Source organism: Bos indicus x Bos taurus, chromosome 5 (assembly GCF_003369695.1).
Source record: "Bos indicus x Bos taurus breed Angus x Brahman F1 hybrid chromosome 5, Bos_hybrid_MaternalHap_v2.0, whole genome shotgun sequence".
NCBI lineage: Eukaryota > Metazoa > Chordata > Mammalia > Artiodactyla > Bovidae > Bos > Bos indicus x Bos taurus.
The window spans coordinates 11387523-11407696 of NC_040080.1; the positions used below are offsets into that span (position 1 = coordinate 11387523).

General features: G+C 49.3%; 1 protein-coding gene across 25 annotated transcripts in view; it reads right to left on the reverse strand.

Annotated features, from left to right (window-relative positions):
- CACNA1C (calcium voltage-gated channel subunit alpha1 C) overlaps positions 1–20174 on the reverse strand; it is a 391155-nt gene that overhangs the window by 118850 nt on the left and 252131 nt on the right. For all 25 annotated transcript variants that reach the window (XM_027540909.1, XM_027540907.1, XM_027540916.1 and 22 more), the window contains exon 6: positions 5862–6020. In XM_027540909.1, coding sequence (XP_027396710.1) covers positions 5862–6020 — 159 coding nt within the window. The remainder of the gene's footprint in view (positions 1–5861; positions 6021–20174) is intronic.

Consider the following 20174-nt stretch of genomic DNA (forward strand, 5'->3'; position numbering starts at 1 on the left):
ATTGAACTAGACTTGGCTGAGCTGAGAATTTCCATTTTGGTAAAATACTGAGAGTCTTGGTCCCAGTTGCAAGAGGTAATGGCATGGAATTTGCAGAACTCTGAGAAATTAAGGTTATCGTCTTGGGCTTGTAGAAAGAAACAGGGATAGACAGAACGGACCTTTGTTCTAGCAAACAACTCAAATGGCAGGGAGGATGTGCCCCCAGAGAGAAAGTTTGCTCGTCGTCCTTCATTCGGAGACTCCAGGCCACCAGGGTCCTCTCTGGTTTCTGGCAAATCCAAGTAATTGGGGGCGAGGACTTCCATGTCGAGGCTATTGGCTGCTGGGCTGCTTCTCAGTCTGTGGCTTCATATTACAGCTTTTCACTCCCCAGAGGATGACAGCAGAGGAATACTAATCCTAAGTCTTCACTGAGGGTGACCCTTTGGGGTGTGAATTGAGCTGTGCGGTTGGAGACACACGCTGGCCTGTGTCGTCTTGGCTTTTTGCCTTTCTCTCTCTTTTCAACAGCTTCATCGAAACATAATTTACATGCCGGACAAGTCATCAGTGAGCATGGACAGCTCAGTTATTTTTAGTAAATTTATAGAGCCATCCAGCCATTACCACAACCCATTTGGAAATGCTTCCACCACCCCAAATTTCCGAGCCCCGTCTGCAGTCAGCCCCCGGCAGTCACACCTGCCGTCTGTCTACGGATCTGCCTGCCTTGCAATTTCCTGTAGAAGGAATCACACTAGGTGGCTTTGGGTCCATATTTTTTCATGAGGCATCATTGTTTCATGGTCTGTTCCTTTCCACGGATGTACAGGTCACTGTGGGTTTATCTGCTTGCCCACTGATGGACAGCTGGCTGGCCAGCTTCCACAGGCTGGGGTCGCTGTGAGCAGAGCAGCTTCCTGGCTTGTTCCAGGCCTGGTGCTCCAGGTCAGGTGTGTGTGCAACGACCCAGGGGATCCCTGGTCCCTGAATCATACGGGGGACGACAGTCTGCACCATTTCCTACCCTGGGGTCTGGCCCCCAGGAGACCCCCTTCATGGAAAGGAACTTCAGTCTGTTTTGGTGACTTCTGAACTTTTGAAGTCTTTGCAAATTTGGATGTCAGGTTAAGTAATGGGAGGCTGTAAGAGGGTGGAACCTGAAAAGTGAGCCTCAGACCTAAGGAATACATAAGAAAGTGGATGACAAGCACCTAGAAATTGAGAGTAAGTGGACTGGAAACCCAGGAACCAAACAGATCGTAAATTTTATTGGGTCCACTGGCCTAGTGATGGCTTTCTGGGAGATGACGTGTTCAGTCACTGTGACAAAAGGGCTGGGAAGATGAAAGATAAGACAAAAGAGCAGGTGAACACCACAGGCGGAAACTTGGGTTTCTTTTTCTCGGGTCTTGCTCTCTAGTGCAGTAAAGATGCTGCTAATCTTTGCACTAGGACCCCTGATCTGACAGCTTTCCTTGCATTCCAATTCCTCAGAACTGAAATGAGGAAAAGGTGAAGGCTGCTAGAGTGGGTTCCGAGTGTCCTCAAGGGAGGAGCACGGCTCTCGGGGCTTTATAAATGGATGCTGGAAAGAAAACAGCATCCAGGGGACGCAATCTCATTAAGAAAGAAAACAGCGTCCAGGCGATGCAATCTCATTAATAAACGAGAGAGGACCAATCTCATTAATAAATGATTAATAAATAAATCAGAAGGTTGGTCTGCAGGATCAAGTGCCTCTCTGCTATCCTGAATCGGTCTTGAACAATAATAAAAAAAAAAGATTCGAGAACAATTAAGGAGCAATAACAATCTGGTAAAAATAGGTGTCTATAAAAAGCACTAAAGGGAACACTTGGAAAATGTGAACACACACAGATCAGCAGGTCCTGGCAACGTGCCCTGGAGGGTGAGGGGAAATTAATCTAAACATGAAGATGTGTTGGGTTTTCTGCAGAGCCGTGAATTCCCAGAGAGGAAGGTGGGAGCGTGAGGTTGGAGAAAGAGCTGAAGCCATGTGGGCTCCCCACTTCAAAGCAGAAGTGAGAGAGGAGGGGTCATTCTGGAAAGTTCCAAATTAAGTCTGTGGCAGAAGAATAGAGCTGACGATGAGAGAGATTTTGGAAGTGTGGTTAACACCATCAGGAGCAAGGACTCTGGGAGAACGCCATCAAGGGGCTCCAGGGAGAAATGACCAAAGACAAAACCAGTTACTTTCTGAGGCCCCAAATCTGAGGAGTGAATAGAGAGAAAGTGATTTCATGTCTGGGTTTCGGCCAACCAGCTCTCTTCCAGTCTCAGGGGTAATTATTGCGCTTGGGAGAGCGATTCAGAGTGACCTGGCTCGAGCGCCACTAAACAGATGGGACAACCAGAGACAAAAAGGATGGACATATGGTGATGTGTCTGTTGAGGAACAAGGAAGGCGCCTTGCAGATGCCTCCAGAATCAGGGAACGTGTGTCTCCAAAGGCTGCGTCTTCAGGGACTGGAAGGGGCAGCCCAGGGGCGGAACAGCAGTCCACCGGCAGCCCAGAGCTTTCTGGTGTGGATTCGACACCCAAGGTTTCCTCACGTCTACACGCTCACAAAGCTGTCTCAAGTGTAAAAAAATCACTGGATGTAAAATCCCTTAAGAAAACCAAGACAGGGTCTTCCCTGGTGGTCCAGTGGCTAAGACTCTCAGCTCCCAAGCAGGGGGCCCAGGTTCATTCCCTGGCCAGGGAACTAGATCCCACATGCTGCATCTAAGACCTGGCTCAGTCAAATAAATAAATACTTTAAATAAATAAATAAATACTTAAAAAAAAAAAAAGAAAACCAAGATAAGGACACTCAGGCACTTTAGCATAATCTCAATTTGCAGAGAAATTCAGGAATTCAACCCAAAGTCTAAAATTAAAAAAAGACACCCCTTCCAAAGGTGATGCCAGTGTCTCCAAAGCAAAGGGGGACTGGGGTCAGAGGTTGCGGGCTTGGGCCCTCCACCCTCGGGGGTCAAAGGTTGCGGGCTTGGGCCCTCCACCCTCGGGGGTCAGAGGTTGCGGGCTTGGGCCCTCCACCCTCGGGGGTCAAAGGTTGCGGGCTTGGGCCCTCCACCCTCGGGGGTCAGAGGTTTCGGGCTTGGGCCCTCCCCCCTCTGGCTGTGCTGAGTGTGTCTGGGTTCCTGTATGTGTCCCTCCTTGTCAGCGCTGGTCACCGAGTGGGTGGAAGGAGCCCCCACCACTGTGGGATGAGGGTCCCTGGACCAGCCCAGGATTAGGTGCAGGGCACTGGGTGAATTGGCTCTGCAGCCAGTGTCCTGGGCGCCCTCCCCATGGGGGGCTGGCTCCACGCACAACGAGGTCCCCTTCCTGTGTGGCTGGCAGGGCTCTTCCCTTGGGAGCATGTCCCTGGGGTCTGTCCTTGGGCTCCCTGGCTGACTGTATTTCTGCAGTGGGGACTGATTCTCTTCTGAACCTGATGGCAGGGGAGATAAAACATTAGATAAATAATCTGGGCATTTTCTGGGAGGAAGCAGGCACATTTCCTGGTCTGTTTGCCCTCAGGGATGGACAGCAGTGTGTTTCCAGACTGGCCATCCACCTGGCCAGGCCAGTCCTGCCGTCCCCTGAGAACAGAGGGTCCACTGGAGGGCTCGTCAGGCCTACGGCCGTCCCATCCAGCACAGAGGAGCCCCGTGGCCTGGGCCAACACACCCACCATTTACTGGCCATTTGAGACCACTGACGGCCTGACCACAAAGTCAGAGGCTTCCAGGCGGTGCTGGCGCAGCCCCACAGGATCTTGCCGCCTGCGGGAAACCAGCCTTGGCTGCTCCCCATCGTTCGGGGCAGAAGCCTCCTCGAGGTGGGGGTGTGTATGAGTGTCTCTCTCAGCTCAGGGAGCACAGCCGTGTGGGAGCGGGTTGCTCAATGGGAATCTAACCATGCTCCTGCCCCCTTGGTGCTCAGGTGAGCCCAATCATGGCCCATCGCCCAGTTGATGGGGTCTTCTAAACCTGACATCCCTACGCCGGCCTGAGAAGTCTGGGTCAGACAGGTCATGACCATTTTAATATGATGGCATGAACGTTATATGTCCTACACTCGCTCTCAGGCAGATCTTAGGATGAGCCCTAAGGAAGCTGCACAGTCAGTGTAAATGTATTGGTTCAGGGCAGCTACAGATGGAGCCCCCAAAAAAGAAGGCTTTGAATTAAAGGGGGAGAACATTACTCACTGTGATATTGGGTATTTCTTTAAGCAAGGCTGAAAATCTCAGAATTTTAGCTAAAGTCAAGACCCAATTCCTTCCATTTTAAAAGAGCTTTTTTTTTTTTTTAAATGACAGTTTATTTTATATAATTATGACCCAAGAAATGCTCTCTACAGTGAAAAAACGGTCTCCTCTTAGACTCACCATCAAGAAAACAATTGTGTGAATCTCTGACACAGTTTGGGGGTTTTGTTTCAACTGTGGCGGGTACAAAGACCCAGTTGATCTATTAAGTCAAACTAGACCACATAGCGGAGAAGGCAATGGCACCCCACTCCAGCACTCTTGCCTGGAAAATCCCAGGGACGGGGCAGCCTCATGGGCTGCTGTCTATGGGGTCACACAGAGTCGGACATGACTAAAGCGACTTAGCAAGACCACATAGATCAGGGGTCCAAGCCGAACCAGACCACACAAATCAGGGGTCCAAGCTGACCAGACCACACAGGTCAGGTGGTCTGCTTTGGTTTCTGAATAATTCATGTTACTCCCTCCACTGAATGTCTCCTCCACACCCCAGGACAAGGGGCTTGGGTTTAGTTTACTGCCTGGGTCGAGGGGAGTGAGAAGTGATGGACATGGAGGGGACAGAGGGTCCTTCAAGGCTTCAGAGGATGCTCCCCTTTCTTCTCCAAGACGCCAAAAAACTAAGACTAAAGATCTTGTTTGAAAAAAGTCACATATATTGAACACGGCTCACTCCTTTGCGGAGTATATTGTTTTAAATAAGCTTTTTGTGCTAAACTACTTTGTCTGTTTAAAAGCCTTGTCAATTTCTATTTAAATTTTTTTTTTTAAGTCCAGCTGAGATGTTAGGAGCTAAAGACCGCAGTCTGTGGGGTGTCTGTCCAGCCCAAACTCCAGTCCTACCAGGGGGGAACTCAGTGAGCAGAATGGCTTGTTAAATGCACTGGCTTAGGGGAGGGACGTGGATAGCCACACCTCCCGGAGGAAAGGAGTTTTGTCACAGGCCGTCTTCCTCACCTGGACTGGGGGCCCCCGGACGGGAAGCAGAAACACTGAGGCAGAGGAGCCAGGCCACCCTAGAGGTGAGAAGGACGCACGGCTGTGAGCCTACCGGCTGAGCGGGGCTTCCTCCCAGGGGCACCGTTGATGATAAGCCACACGAGGGGACACAGAGTCACCAGCTAAGCTCTGATTCTTAACAAATTCAGCGTTGGCTAAGCACCTTGTTTAGAGAGTGCTTATCAGTGCCAGACAGGGCTTCCCTGGTGGCTCAGATGGATAAGAATCTGCCTGCAATGCAGGAGACATGGGTTCGATCCCAGGGTCGGAAAGATGCCTTGGAAAAGGAAATGGTTATTCACTCCAGTGTTCTTGCCTGGAGAATTCCACGGATAGAGGAGCCTGACGGGCTTCAGTCCATGGGTTCTCAAAGAATTGGACACGACTGAAGTGACTCACACACACACACACACACACACACACAGCAGAGCTGGACAAAGCTTATGTTTAGCTATTTTAACAAAGACTCATTTTAGTAAACACAGACGTTAGACCCTAGAGATAAAATAAAATTCCTGCCTCTCTTGGCAGAGGAAATGCGGATGCCGGAAGGCAAGGCTCCCCAGCGGCCGGGAAGGATGGCTCCTGCCTTACCTGCAATGCCCTCCTGGTTGTAGCAGGTCTTATGCATCTTGCCCATGAAGAGCTCCAGGCCGATGATGGCATAGATGATGATGACGAACAGCACGAGCAGGGCGATGTGCAGCAGGGGCACCATGGCCTTGATGATGGAATTCAAGACCACCTGGAGACCTGCAACGACAAAGCTCCTGCTGTCAACCCCGCTGCCCGCAGCTCAGGCCATTTGCTCAGCCTCACCTCCCATGAGAGTCTCGCCGCCCAGTTTCAGGTGAGGAAACCGAGGCTCCAGGTTGCACAGTCAGAGTGACACCTGGATGGGGTGCGGGAGTGGATCCAGGTGGGCCTGACTACAAACCTCCCCGGGAGCCATGTCCAAAGGGCGGGATGGGCAGACCCTGTCCTTCTAAGGGCCTCTCAGCTGGGGAGGAGGAGAGCGATCCTAATGACGGAGGTGGAGTTGTCTTGGCGCATTTCAGTGTAGTTAGAGGGGGAGTTCTGGTTTGCATGCGTCACCTCAACAAATGGGTTCTGAAGTCCCCTGATCCTTTCAGGGAAAAAAGAGTAAGTAAAAAGCTTCTTTCACAACAGGTCTTGTCAGCGCCCAGGGGTTTCAGGCCTATGCTGCTGTCTTACAGGAAGAAGGACCCCTTGCTTATAAGCTGAACCGTAAAATCATCCCCGAATGTTCCTCGTTCAGAGAAGAGGCTGCACATGTTCATTTGTAAATGTGGTTGCCGGCAAGCCCCCCAGACCTCCTCCAGGTGCCAGGAGGCCTTCTGTCAACAGGGGGACACCATCTCCACATCCAGGACAGAAGTGGGGGAAGGGCTGGCTCCCTGCCTCTTGTCCAGGCTGTTTGTGTGGAGGGTCACACAGACGCTAGGACCCCCACCTCTGAGTCATCCCCCACAGGGCACTTAGTCTCAGACCCATCCACCAGCCAGGAATAAACTTCCTCCTCTCCTGCACTGGGGGTGTCACCCCTCTGCCCCCACTGCCCTTGGCACTGGTGCCCGAAGGCTGGGCACTCCCTCCCTGTGCCCTGAGGGGGTCCCTGAGGCTTCATGACCTGGAGAAGAGGGGTTCACAAGTCTAATTGGGAGGACTCACCCCAGCCATTAGCGAGCTGGGGAGAGGAAGCAAAGCAAGAGAAAAGCCAGAATAATTTCACCTGCGAATTAATGAGAGGGCTTCGCAGCCTCCCCGTAGAACATGATGCTTTCCGATCCAAGGGATTCTGTTAATTAGCAGGTTGTACACACTGCGGCCAGGTGTGCAGAGCCTCAGAGGAAGCTGACAGCCGAGCTGCACGCTGGCTTTCAGGGTGACTGCTGGGGGCATCCCTAGAGGAGGCTGTCCAGGCCACGAAGGGAACGTGGCAGAGAAGAGGGGGACACAGGATGGGGAGGGTCCTCCTGCCCTCCAAGGCCCCTCCCTCTCTGGACTCCTGATCCAACAGTGCTTCTTTCAGACTCAGACCTGCCATCTTTCCTCCCGCCCCATCGTCTGCACTGTTCGCTCAGCCTGGACGCTTTTCCGTAACTCCCTCAGCTTATCCTTCTGCTCTCGGCCCAAGGCCCACCCCCTTTCTTCTAGGTCTTGTTGGAAACCACTCCTTTCCTTCAGAGCTGAGTCTCCATTTGCAGTCACATGTTCATTAAGTGGCTTTTAAACATTGATACCCCCTCCCACGTTGGGCTGAGTTTTGTGAACATGGGGACTTGTGGACTCTCCTGGCCCTTTATCGCTGAGACTTTGCTTGATGCTGAGCACATGTGGCCTGAGACAGCCAAGTGCAGGCTGCTGCTGCCATCACCAAGCTCTGGGGGCTTTGCTGTCACCGAGTCTGGCACAGGGAGCTCTTCAAATGGACAGGCGAGCCCCCAGGGCCTGCAGGCCTGGCTGTGAAGATGCCCAGAGGAAGTCATGCCTGTGTTTCCGGCCACCATCGGAGCTGTAGAATTCCTGACCGATGCTTTGCTCCCACCCATCCCTGTCAGAGTGGTGGGCACCTCCCTCCCCAAGCACCAAGATCAGACCTGGGCCTCCAACCATACCAAGTCCTGCCAGTTCGCTTTTGCAGGACTTTAGAAAGTGTAAGTAACTGTTACTACATAAATAATCCATGTTCATCATGAAGGAGATGGGAAATGCTTATTATAGAGAAATGAGAAAACACGAGGAAGGGGGACGAAAAAAGAACTCATCCGTGGTCCCACCCCCGGAGGGAGGCACTCCCAGCCTCTTGGAGTGCATTACTGGACACTGTGGCCGCTGGGTCGGTCACTCAGCTCGCTGTCTCCACGTCGCAGCTGGGATGCTCGTTTCAAAGCACAAGCGCACAGTGTCCAGTCTTCTGATGCGCTGCCACCCACGTTCTCCAGGTGATGGCCCCTGACTCTGGCCCACAACGCACTCTCCAGCTGCAGCCTCCCCATGTCTGCAAGTGTCCTTCCCCCCGTGGATGCTTCTCCCTGCCTGATGCACAGTCCCAGCCGCCCGTCCTCTCATCTGTGCCCCTCGGCATGCAGCAGGGACTCAGTGCACAGGCTGCTATGAGAAGTCATGCCGTTCATTCACGTATCTTCCAGAGACACCGAGGGGTGTCATCGGGAAAAGACGAGACCCGTGGAGTGGGAAGCACACAGGCACAGAGGGGGGCTGTCAATGACCTTCATAGGATTTAACCTGCTATTTTGAAGGACAGTGGTGGCATTCAGCATGACCACAGGACTGGAGCCAGGGCAAACCAGGAAGATTCAGGTTCAACACAAACAGACTGTCCAAGAAACAGACCTAAGGCGAAGCAGGATGCTCTGAGAGGCAGTGAGCCTCCCATCCCCGAGGGATGCAAGCAGTGACTGGATGAGCTCATGGAGGAGGAGCCTTGGTGGGGATTCAGCCAGTGGATGAGGAGTGACTCCAGGGCACCGAAGCCCCCAGCCCTCATCGATGTGGCATGAAGACTTGCTGGGGCAGGAAGACGACCCCAACCCCCCTGGCACAACCAGGGAAGTAGGTACTGTCAGTAACTACCTTACAGAGGAGAAGAGTGAGTTCCAGAGAGGTTAGGCATCACAGCTGGTGGAGCGGCACAGGGCTCAGTGCTGGTGGCCTGACTCCAGGCTGGGGCTGCACGACTGTGCCCAGTGCCTCCATGTGCCCTGGCCCTGCCCCTCAGTGTCAAAGACCCGCATCAGTGAAGCAATAGCACACACTCATGACATGCTCTGGGAAGGCAGGGCCTCGCCCTGCTTCCAGGGGGCCCCACTGCCTCTGAGGCCAGTCTAGCAAAGGCTTCGAGCCCCTGTCCACCCACTGCTGGCAGCAGCCAAGAAGGGGTGTACAGGTGTTACCAGGGCCCCTCTCTCAGCGCCACTCTCTGCAGCACCCCCGCACATAACTGGCTGTCAAGACCTAAGTCTCAACAGCTTCTCCTAGGAACCGGCTCATAGCTATCCCCGCAACAGGCTCCTCCTGCTCCCAATCCAACCTGGAGAACTCAGCGACATCTCTGCACCCCAGTGCTTTCCTCAGATGGGACAATGAACAGGGTCCCTGAGGAGGCATGGATCCAGACGAGCCTGGAAGCACCTCGAGGACAGGACACCACTAAGGGCCCCGTGGACACGATCACACGAGATCGCTAAGGGCCACGCCCATGGTGAGTATGTGCTCTTGGCCCCAAATAAGGACGTGAGACCTGACAAACACAGGTGGACTTAGGGTGACAGCAGGAACATGGAGCAGACAGCTCCATCTGGCACACAGTGTACAACCTGGGAGTCCAGTCTCATCTGCAGCTCGTGTGGGTGGCCTCCTCGTGAGGGATGACCTGCCCACCCCCATCCCCACACCAGGAAGCCCAGCCGCAAGCTTTCCAGGGAGATGGGACTCAAAGGAGCAGCTTCGCTGGATGCTGCAATCAGGTGAGGATGGAGAAGAAGCTGAGCTGCATGCACTGCCTTTCCTTTTCTCCCTCCACGCTGCCGTGAGGCCCAGACCACTGTCTGCCTTCCTGCTGAGGACAACTTCAGACTTCCAGGAGAAGGGAAGAGGTAGAGGGTCTGAGTACGCAAAGCATGGTGTTTTCCCTTAGAAGATTGAGAGGAACCGTCGATTATGGAAACCAGCCCCGGCATCTTCCTTCAAGACCATGTTGACACTGGCCTGGAGGTGTCGGCTATAGGTGATGCTTGGCCCAGATGATGCGTGGCAAGGGCAGAGCGGCTCTTTTGATTCATCAGGTCAGGATCCTTTCATCCAGCCACACTCCAGTGAGGAGATGGTTTGTGAGGGCCCTGGGGGTGACGGCAGGTTGTGGGGGCGGGGTGGCAATGACTCCATGAGTTGGATCCCAGAAAAGAGGACTGTGAGACCTGAGGGCCGAACCGCACGTGCAGATGTGTCTGAAGCAGATCCAGGTCACCTGGCATAAAGGGGCGGGTGGCGGGGAGAAACCACTGAAGACCCCAACTCAGAGGTCTCTGCTGATATTGTTGGATTTCATTGTTCAGAGTGGACCTAGAGCTTCTTGGCTGGCAGCTACAAAGGCACATTCACGCCCCAACTATTCAGATTCAACGGTTCCTACCAACCTGTGGGAAAGCAACAGAAACGACCAGGAGACCTGATTGCAACTCCACAGGGAGTGATGCTGAGGATCACTGAACAGGGGGAGGTCTGGGCTTAGCACTGGGTGGTGGGTACAAGCTTCTCACGGATGGACCAGAGTTGTCTGGAATGGGAGGACTCTGGGGTCACCACACCCAATGCCTTTGTTTTCACTCAAAGTCATTTGTTGAACTATGTTCCATGGGCCACCTGCTGCCCCAGGGATGGGGGCAGGTGATCAGTATGAGGCCTGGAGGCCTCGCCCTCAGAGAGCTTATAAAGAAGCCAAACATGGATCAAATAACCACTTAATTGACATGGAATCATGAGCTACTTAAGTGCTTTCAAGGAAGACACAGGGTGTCATGAAGATCCCACCCACTTCGATGGCCAGAGGGTGGAAGAAACGTCCTCGGGCAGTGACACATGAGCTGGAGGTTGAGCAAGAGGGGAAGAGGACCTGGTCGGGTGGGCAACTGGGTGGGTCCAATGGAGGGGTCTGCATGTCCCACATGGAAGATGGCCTGCCTGAGTGTACAGGAACCCCAGCTCCCTCATTGCCAGCCTCATGCTCTCCTGGGTTTTGTTTTGACTCTTAGAAAAATTTCTGGAAGATTTGGGAATCCAGTTACTAATTCTGTTGGAATTGTGAGGAAGCAGAAGTCACTGTCAGAGAAAACAATTTGGGCTGCACCCAAGGAAGGCCTCCTGACGACAGACATCCGATGTCATCTCTGCTTGTTCCTATTAGCATGTGTGGCTGTGACCATCATCTGTGTCATCAAAAACAACATCATCATCCTCATCCTCACCATCATCACCATCATGATCAACATCATCACCATCATCACTGTCATCACCACCTTTAATATCATCATCACCATTATCACCATCATGATCAACATCATCAGCATCATCACTGTCATCACCTTCAATATCATCATCATTACCATCATCATTACCATCATTACCATCATCACCTATATCATCATCACCACCATCATCACCCCCATCATCACCCCCATCAATACCACCATCATCTCCTTTAATGTCACTGTCATCACTATCATCATCACTGTCACCATAATCACCTTCAATATCACCATCATCATCATCATCACCATCATCACCCCCATCACCAGCACCATCACCACCACCATCATCACCACTGTCATCATCACCTTTAATGTCACTGTCATCACCATCATCATCACTGTCACCATCATCACCTTCAATATCACCATCATCATCATCACCATCATCACCCCCAACACCAGCACCATCGTCACCACTGTTATCATCACCTTTAATGTCACTGTCATCACCATCATCATCACTGTCACCATCATCACCTTCAATATCACCATCATCATCATCACCATCATCACCCCCATCACCAGCACCATCACCACCACTGTCATCATCACCACCACCACCATCACCCCCATCACCACCACCATCATCACCAGTCACCATCACCTTTAATGTCACTGTCATCACCATCATAATCATCGTCACCTTCATCACCATCACCATCAAGTTGAGACGACTGGCCTTATTCCTACTCTACAGCAACACGTTTATACCAGCTAGAAACTGGAGCCCTGAGGAATCTCACAGATCATGTTTTGTGCCTTCAGCTGGCTAATGAAGCAATGGACATTTTTAATGGCCTACTACAGTTAGTGGTTTTCAAAAGCAAATAGATTTAGAACCAGGGAGGCAATAGTTCTCTCCTGGGTTAAGGGCTAAGCCTGTCACCCAGAGGTTCAAGGTGCCTGATGAAGGGAGGAAGAGCTCTTGCGTGGATGGCTCCCTTCAGTCTCTAGCTTCATTATTTTTTTGCACGTTCTTATTAAAATGTCTTTACTCATTAGACATTTTCATTTACTTTTAATTTAACCTTTCCATCTTAATAAATTTTTGCATCCCACAAGAGCTTCAGTGAGCACGAAAGGAGGGTTTTGACCTGGAAAAGGGATAGCGGGTCCTCTGCTGCCTAATAAATTACAAACTATAAGAGTAATTAAAATATCAACCTTCACGTTGAATTGTTTATATTGGCAAAATGAGTTGGAAAGAGGAGCTCAAAGGAAGAGCTGGAATTAAAAACCAAGCCACCCTGGGGACTTCCCTGGTTGTCCAGTGGTCAAGAACGCACCTTATGATGCAGCGGACGTGGGTTCAATCCCTGGTTGGGGAACCAAGATCCCACATGCCCCAGTGAAGAGCCCACACAACCCCAAATGAAATAAAATAGAATTAAAATGAAAGAATCAAGCCGACGGGACTGCAAACTCTCCACTATCAGCTGCTGTTCATGCAACGTCAGCCAATGCCCCTCATGACAGTCTGACCGTGTGCTGAGGCAGGTGGTGGCCCCACGCAGGGCCTCAACATCCTCCTCAAAAGTGGATCTCGCATGACAACGCTGACCCAAGGGAAGTGACTGGATCAAGGTCTGCTGCCCGTGTTGCTGCCTTCCTGTGGGTGATGACTGTCTCTGCTACAGGAAACCTACGAGGCAGGCTTCTTTTGGCACCGGCCAATGACAGATGCCTGGGCCTGCACTTTTTCTTCTGTTTTAAACATTTGGGGAAAAAATTGCGAGATACACAAATAGAAACGTATAAGACAGGAAGATGTTACTAGGTACAATTTATCACAAAATGAAGCCTCGTAACTGTCACTCCAACCAAGGAATGGAACATCGCCGGTTCTATGAAGCCTCGATCATGCCCCTCCAGGTAGTAGCTCCTCCTCCATCAAGTTAACCACTGCATTATACTTCAATAACAGGTTAAAATATACTTCTCCACGTTAGCAAACAAAATCCTGAGTCTATCAGTAAATGCAGAAAAAAACTACTTCAGGGACTTCTCTGGTGGCTCAGCAGTTAAGACTCCATGCTCCCAATGCAGGGGACATGGGTTCAAACCCTGGCTGGGGAGCTAGGATCCTTCATGCTGCAGGGTGAGTGGGCAAAAAATAAAATAATATTAAAAAAACTCTTGAAACAGCTCATCCAAAATTATATAAAAAATAAAAAAATCGTAAAATTCAGTATTTATTCCCTAACCTTTCACATTCTCTGTATTTTCCATTCTTTTGATTCTCTGTGCTTTACTCTCCAGATTTCCCTCTGAGTTCACCACAATTCAGTAATTCCTTTTTCAGTCTGCCAAATCTTTCACTGCATTTTCATATTTGCTACTGTATTCTTCATTTCTAAATCTTATATCCAGCTCATTTCCATATCTTCTGGTTCTCTGGAAAATCACTGACCTTGTCTTTGACATATATAGTAAATGTGGTTATTTTCAAGTCAGTATCTGATAATTCCAATATCCAGATCCCATGTGTGTCTGTTTGCATTGTTCATAGTTTCTGCTCCTTTTCATCCACATTGTCTTGTCTTACTGTGGACCTAGTTATTTTGTAGTGTGGGTTAGACTCTATTTTTACAAAACTGATCTTTCAAAAAATCTGGAGAACTTTGATGATGTTATCTTTCTCTGGACATGATTCCTATTTGTTTTTGTCAGACATCTTTGCCAAGTTTTAGAAAAGAGAAGATTTATTTTGCCCAGTGATATCTAATTATCCCCAGCAGGACAGTTAATCCAAATGACCCCACCTGCCACTTCAGAAAGCAAAACTGACCTGTGCTTCCTCGGGAAGAAACCCCCTGGGGAGGTCCCCTCATTGTAGGTTTCCTTACTCCCCCCACCCCAGAACCAGGTCACTGGGGAAATCTTTGATATGGATGTATTCTAAAGGGTTGGGAAGTCTCTGACAGTCATATTCTCCTAGTGCTGCACCCTGGACAGGGCATTTTCGAGTGAAGTTCCCAGGGACTGGCTGTATGCAGAGTGATATGCCTGATAACAGGATTAAACAGGGGAGGGGGGAATCACGGTCAGGCTATGGTTGCTCCTTCTCTCAGAAAGGTGTAGAAGATGTGGGTTTCAGGAAAATTAAAGTGTCTCCAAGACTTTGGTGGCAAGTGAGGTATACTCACTGTGAGTTATCGGGGTGGATGGATCCCTAAGGAGCCCTGAGGAGAGCTCGTTAACTCTTCTCCCATCAAACACCATCGCACCAGGCAACCCACAGCTTCTTCCTGGCTCTCCTTCATGTGGAGTTTAATAAAGAGCCAGGCCTGTTTATTGCTGATAGCTTACGGTTGTCATGAATTAACAGCATGAATTAACCTTTCTATGTATGTTCTTAGGATTCCAGACTGACTTGTTTCCTATTTGGCTCAAATCACTAATGAATCAATAGAGATCTTGGCATGGATCAGATTTTCTATAGGGGGAAAATCTCCAAACATATGCTTAGTGGTTTTGTTTTAGAGATTTCAAATTTACTGGAAAACAAATGCTAGGCTATCTTCTCTCCTCCACTAATAGCTGTGTGACCTTGACAGTCATGTCAATTTCTTGGGTCTAGGTTTCAGCGTCTTTAACATGAGGATATTGGATGAGAAAGCTGTCTTTGGCTCTAAATTTTGCTGGGTTGTTATTTTCCAAATATCTTAAGAAAGATTCTAATACCTTTTCCTTCCTTCAACTACTACTGTTGCATATATACAGTAAGTCCTCAATAAATATGTGACAAATAAATTAATATATACCTTGTAAATATAATATAGTATTACAGCAGAAATAATATATAGCTTATATAACATATATGATTTACATTCTAGTTATGTATGATAATAATATATATGTATGATAATAATACATAATAATAATATATATATATGATAATATGTATGATAACATTCTTGTTATTCATTTTATGGTTTAAAAGTCAAATGCACTTCCATTTCCAAAAGGAGGAACTGGTACCAGATGAGCCCTTTCACCATAATCATTAAAAAAACTGGACAAAAATATAAGAGGCAACTGTTTCCCTCAAGTGGACACGAAGTAACTCAGGCTTGTGATCCCTGAGAGAATGGAAACTCAGAGGTGAAAACAGTAATCGTTCTGGTTCTCTGACTGGGAACAGTTTCCTGACTGCAGTGGAAAAAGCAGACAGACTATTGCAGTCCCACTGGTCTGAGAATCTGGGCAGCACTGGTGGGACAGAAGAAAGGAGACAGCAAGGTAAACAGGGGCCCCAGAAGTTTGTGTAGGGGTCCCCTGTGTGTACATGCCCCTGCCAGAGTGGAAAAATCAAGTTAATATCTCATAAGACCCTGAGCAATCAACTGAAACATCAGAAAGGGCACATCTTAGGAGCCAGAACCGTACCCTGGAGTCAGATGCCCTCCAGACCCATCCTGGCAAGATCACACTCGACTGTGACAAGATCTGAAGGGGAAATGAGTTGGGAGGTGAGGGGCCAGGGCTTTTGCTTGGTATTGACCAACAAGTGCAGAACTACAAGTTCACAGCAGGGCTGCCAGTAACTGAGCTGTCTGCTGAGGGGTCATCACTCTTAGGAAGGTGGATGAACCCAGGTCTTTACAACATATGACTCATGATTCCAGTATTCAGAACAAAACCACCAGACACATAAAGAAATGGGAAAATGTGACACATAACCCAGAAAAAAAACAGTCAAAGGGGACTGAAAATGAGATTGCTCAGATGTTGGACTTAGCAGACAAAGATTTTAGAACAAACTGAAGACTGTTTAAAGAGTTAAAGGGCAATATATTAAGAGGATGAAAGGAGTATATGGTGCTAAAGAGAGAACAGAGAGGGAATTTCACAGAGAAATGGAAACTATTAAAAGGAACCAAATGTGACTTGTTAAATAGGCTTAATGAAGACGGAAGTAGAAGAGGAAAAAGTAATAAACTGGAAGAACAATTGATAGAAACATTTCAGCCTGTGGACACAAAGAAAGACTGAAGAAAACCGAACAAAGCATCAGAGACCAATGAGATAACAGAAAATGGCCAAACTTAAGTATAATTTGGGTTACAGACAGAGGAGAATGAGATTGGAATGAGGGAAAACATTTGCGGAAATAATGGTCAAAAACTTCCCAAACTTGTTAACATCCAATTTACGGATGAATCTGAGCTGCTCAGACAACTCTAAGCAGAGCAAATATACAGTGAAGCCCTTCACAGTCCAGTGCTGAAAACCAAAGATGGAGAGAGAAATCTAGAAACAGTCAAGAAAGAAGAAAATATATACAGGGAACCATGGTGAGAATAGCAGTGACTCAGAGAAAACTGAGACCGAGAGAAAGTGGAACAACATTTCTAACATGAAAGAAAAAACTGTCAACCCAAGAATTATATATCCAGTGGAAATATTCTTCAAGAAGAGGAAGGGCTGAAGACGCCTTAAGGTAATGAAAACTGAGATCATTCATCAGCAGCAGACCTCTTTCAGAGAAATACCATAGACATGTCCCTCAGAGTGACGGGAAATGACACCAGAAGGAAATGCAGATCTACAGAGAGGATTAGACAGTCTCAGAAATGGTAAACAGGTGGGCAAATGTAAAAGCTTTTACATCTTTACTTTTTCCTCATAATTTACTTAAAGGACAACTTACTAAAGCAGGAAATATTAACACAGGGTGGGGTTTACAATGCTCATGTCAGTAGAAGATGAGATGGTTGGATGGCATCACCGATTAAAAGCACACTAACTTGGGCAAACTTCAGGAGATAGTGAGGGACACGGAAGCCTGGTGTACTGCAGCCCATGGGGTTGCGAAGAGTCAGACATGACTTGGCAACTGAACAAGAAGTAGAAAATGCATAAGGCTCACACAGGGGAGAGAGCTGTATTAGTGAACGTGTACTATGGTAAGGCTCTTACATTTGTGATTGTACATTTAACATGTGTGAGTTTTATTGAATATAAATTATGCTTCAATAAAGTGGATTTTAAAAAGTCAAGTATGGAAGTATCCCCTTCCTTTCATTGGTCCCACTTGGAGCCTGAGGGAGTTGGACCTGTAGAAATACCAGGAGCTAAAATTTGCTAAATGCATCTTACACACTGACCACAATTCTAAATGCTTTGCAAGCCCTTGAGTATTGAATCCTCACAACCACTCCTCGAGGTAAGTGCAATTTTAACCCCCATTATGGATCAGTCAGGACTCAGAGGCACACAGCTAACAGGTGGTGGCTCTGGGGACTTGAGCCTAAGGAGTGGGACCTCAACGCCAGCATCCTTGGCCACTCCTCGTCTGGAGCTAGCCAGAGGGAACATACCCAGTGTCACAGGTGTTTGGGCTCATGTTCTTCGAATCGATCACTTCACGGGACACTGACTTCACTGTGTCTTCATCTCCGCTCCCCTCATGTTTCTTTCCAGCATTTATGGGTCACTTGGAAGTGTAAGTGGCCTTTATTGTGACCATTATTTTAAATCAGGTGACAGTCACCTTACTGCTGGCTGTAATTTCAGGTTTGGGATTTCCACAGAAGGGCCAGGCATTAAAGAGAATCAATGACAGGGCTTTCAGAGTTTAGGAAGCTCTGTCTCCAGTGTGACTGATGCCATCCACCACAGTCCTGGGCACGAGGTCAGTGTTTGGGGAACTGCCCTGTCTGGACTGATGGCGCCCACCATGATGGGCACCCCCGAGGGTCATTCCCTGCCTGGGACTCAGGCTAGAATTAGTGATTCCAAAGAAGTTCTCAGCTCACTGCTGTTCTCTGTCACTGAAGCACAGGATGATACTGCTCAGAAGAACTTCAGGGCTGAGATAGTTTAACCCTCTTGTTTCCCAGAGCGAAAACTGCAGGTTGGAGGTTAAAGGGCAGGTCACATGGCTGACCAGACTCAGCTCCCTGCTGTCCGCATGGCAGGCCCAGGGTGCTCCCACTCTCCTGGGGCCCTCAGGGACAAGAGGACCACTTCTCCTCAGCTCATGTGGCCAGGGCTCAGGGACCATCAAAGGCAAATCCACCAACACCTGAAGTACCACCTGTGCCCGTCTCGAGAGCCAGGTGGGCACCTGTGTCCAATTGTGTCTCTTCCAGTGACAGAGGCCGGTTTGCTGGAGGGGGTGACCCTGCCCTGGAAAATGGCCTGAGTCCATCTCTGTCCATGGCTCTGGGAGAAGCACTTGGGCTGCGTATGCTGCTGCTGCTGCTAAGTCACTTCACTCGTGTCCGACTCTGTGTGACCCCAGAGACGGTAGCCCATGAGGCTCCTCTGTCCCTGGGATTCTCCAGGCAAGAACACTGGAGTGGGTTGCCATTTCCTTCTCCAGTGCATGAAACTGAAAAGTGAAAGTGAAGTTGCTCAGTCGTGTCCGACTCTTCCCGACCCCATGGACTGCGGCCCACCAGGCTCCTCCGTCCATGGGATTTTCCAGGCAGGAGTGCTGGAGTGGGGTGCCATTGCCTTCTCCATGGGCTGCGTATGCCTGCCTGTAAATTAGAGCTAAAGCCCTGTCTTTCTGGACCACTGGGCTGGCCAACCCACCAATGAAGCTCTTCCAAGAGCCTGACTCAGACACCCAACTCTGCATTTAGTAGGTGGTAGCCCGGACATTTGTCACGACCTGCGTTTTGTTCTCAAATCAAAAAGGGACATTTTCCTCCTGGGGGAGTCTGTGCATCTCAATAAACAGGTTAAGTTTCTTGGTCCCCATGAGTTTTTAAGCTTCTTCAGGTAGAGCATAAAGTCAGGACTTCCCTGGTTTGGTTGCTTGTGTCACTGATACTCAGTAACTTGACCATCAGACTCTGCTGCAGCATGCCTGGAGCAGAGCAGACAAGCCTCAGCTACACAGCATGTCCTGAGAGTGTCAGCTGGTTCCTACACCCACAGCAAGACCCACCCCTGATCCCTCACCTCCCTGCACATGTCTCCAGGGCCACAGTTATCCTACCACTTCATCCTGAGGTCCCAGATGCCCCTCCTTACCTACCCTTCAAGGCCTCTCCTCCTCCTCCAAGGAGTGCCACCTCCTCCAGGAAGCCTGTCCTGATTGCTACCTGCACTCCCCAGAGTATGGAGTCTCCCAGAGCACACCAGTCACAGAACTCATCTGTTTTTTTTTTTTTTTTTTGCACATCTCTATTTCTCTATTTTTGCTCTACACCATCATTTCTATGAACATTTTTTCTTTGACACTTCAGTCTCTCTGAGGAGACACTTAGTGTCTGACTCACCTCTGTATCTGCTGTGAGGCTGGAGAAGTCCTTTATGAAGTAGGCACTCAGTGGATTTTGTTGAACAAATTAATAAATGACTCTTGGGCTTGTACCCTCACTATCATCTCTCACCCTCCATATCTGTGATCCTGAGACTCCATGGCATTTAATACATGTATGGACACAGAGAGCAACGGTAACTTCGTGGGCTTGGGCTTTCAGGTCCCGCAAACCACCCAGCCAGCATATTTGCCACGGAAACAACACCTGCGTGTTCAGCTGCATGGTGCACAGTTGCCATGAAGCTCGAATAACATAGAAGAAAAAGCCCTTTGGAAACACTAAAGAAGGCGCCCAGGGAAGGAAGGTCTTTAGCCCTGAAGTCACTTGGGGGTGCTGGTGCTCTGCCCCCACCACGTGGAGCTTGTGCTTGGCCATGAGGGGCCCAGCCCCCCACAAAGACTGACCAGGCGTTTTGTAGATGATGGTAGGTGACAAGAATTTGGTAGTGAACAATACAAAGCCTGGTTGCTCTCGTGAGGTGAGGGTTGTGAAGTAAATAAACAAGGGAAGAGGGTGGAGGGTGAAGCGGGGGCAGAAAGCAGAGAGGGATGGAG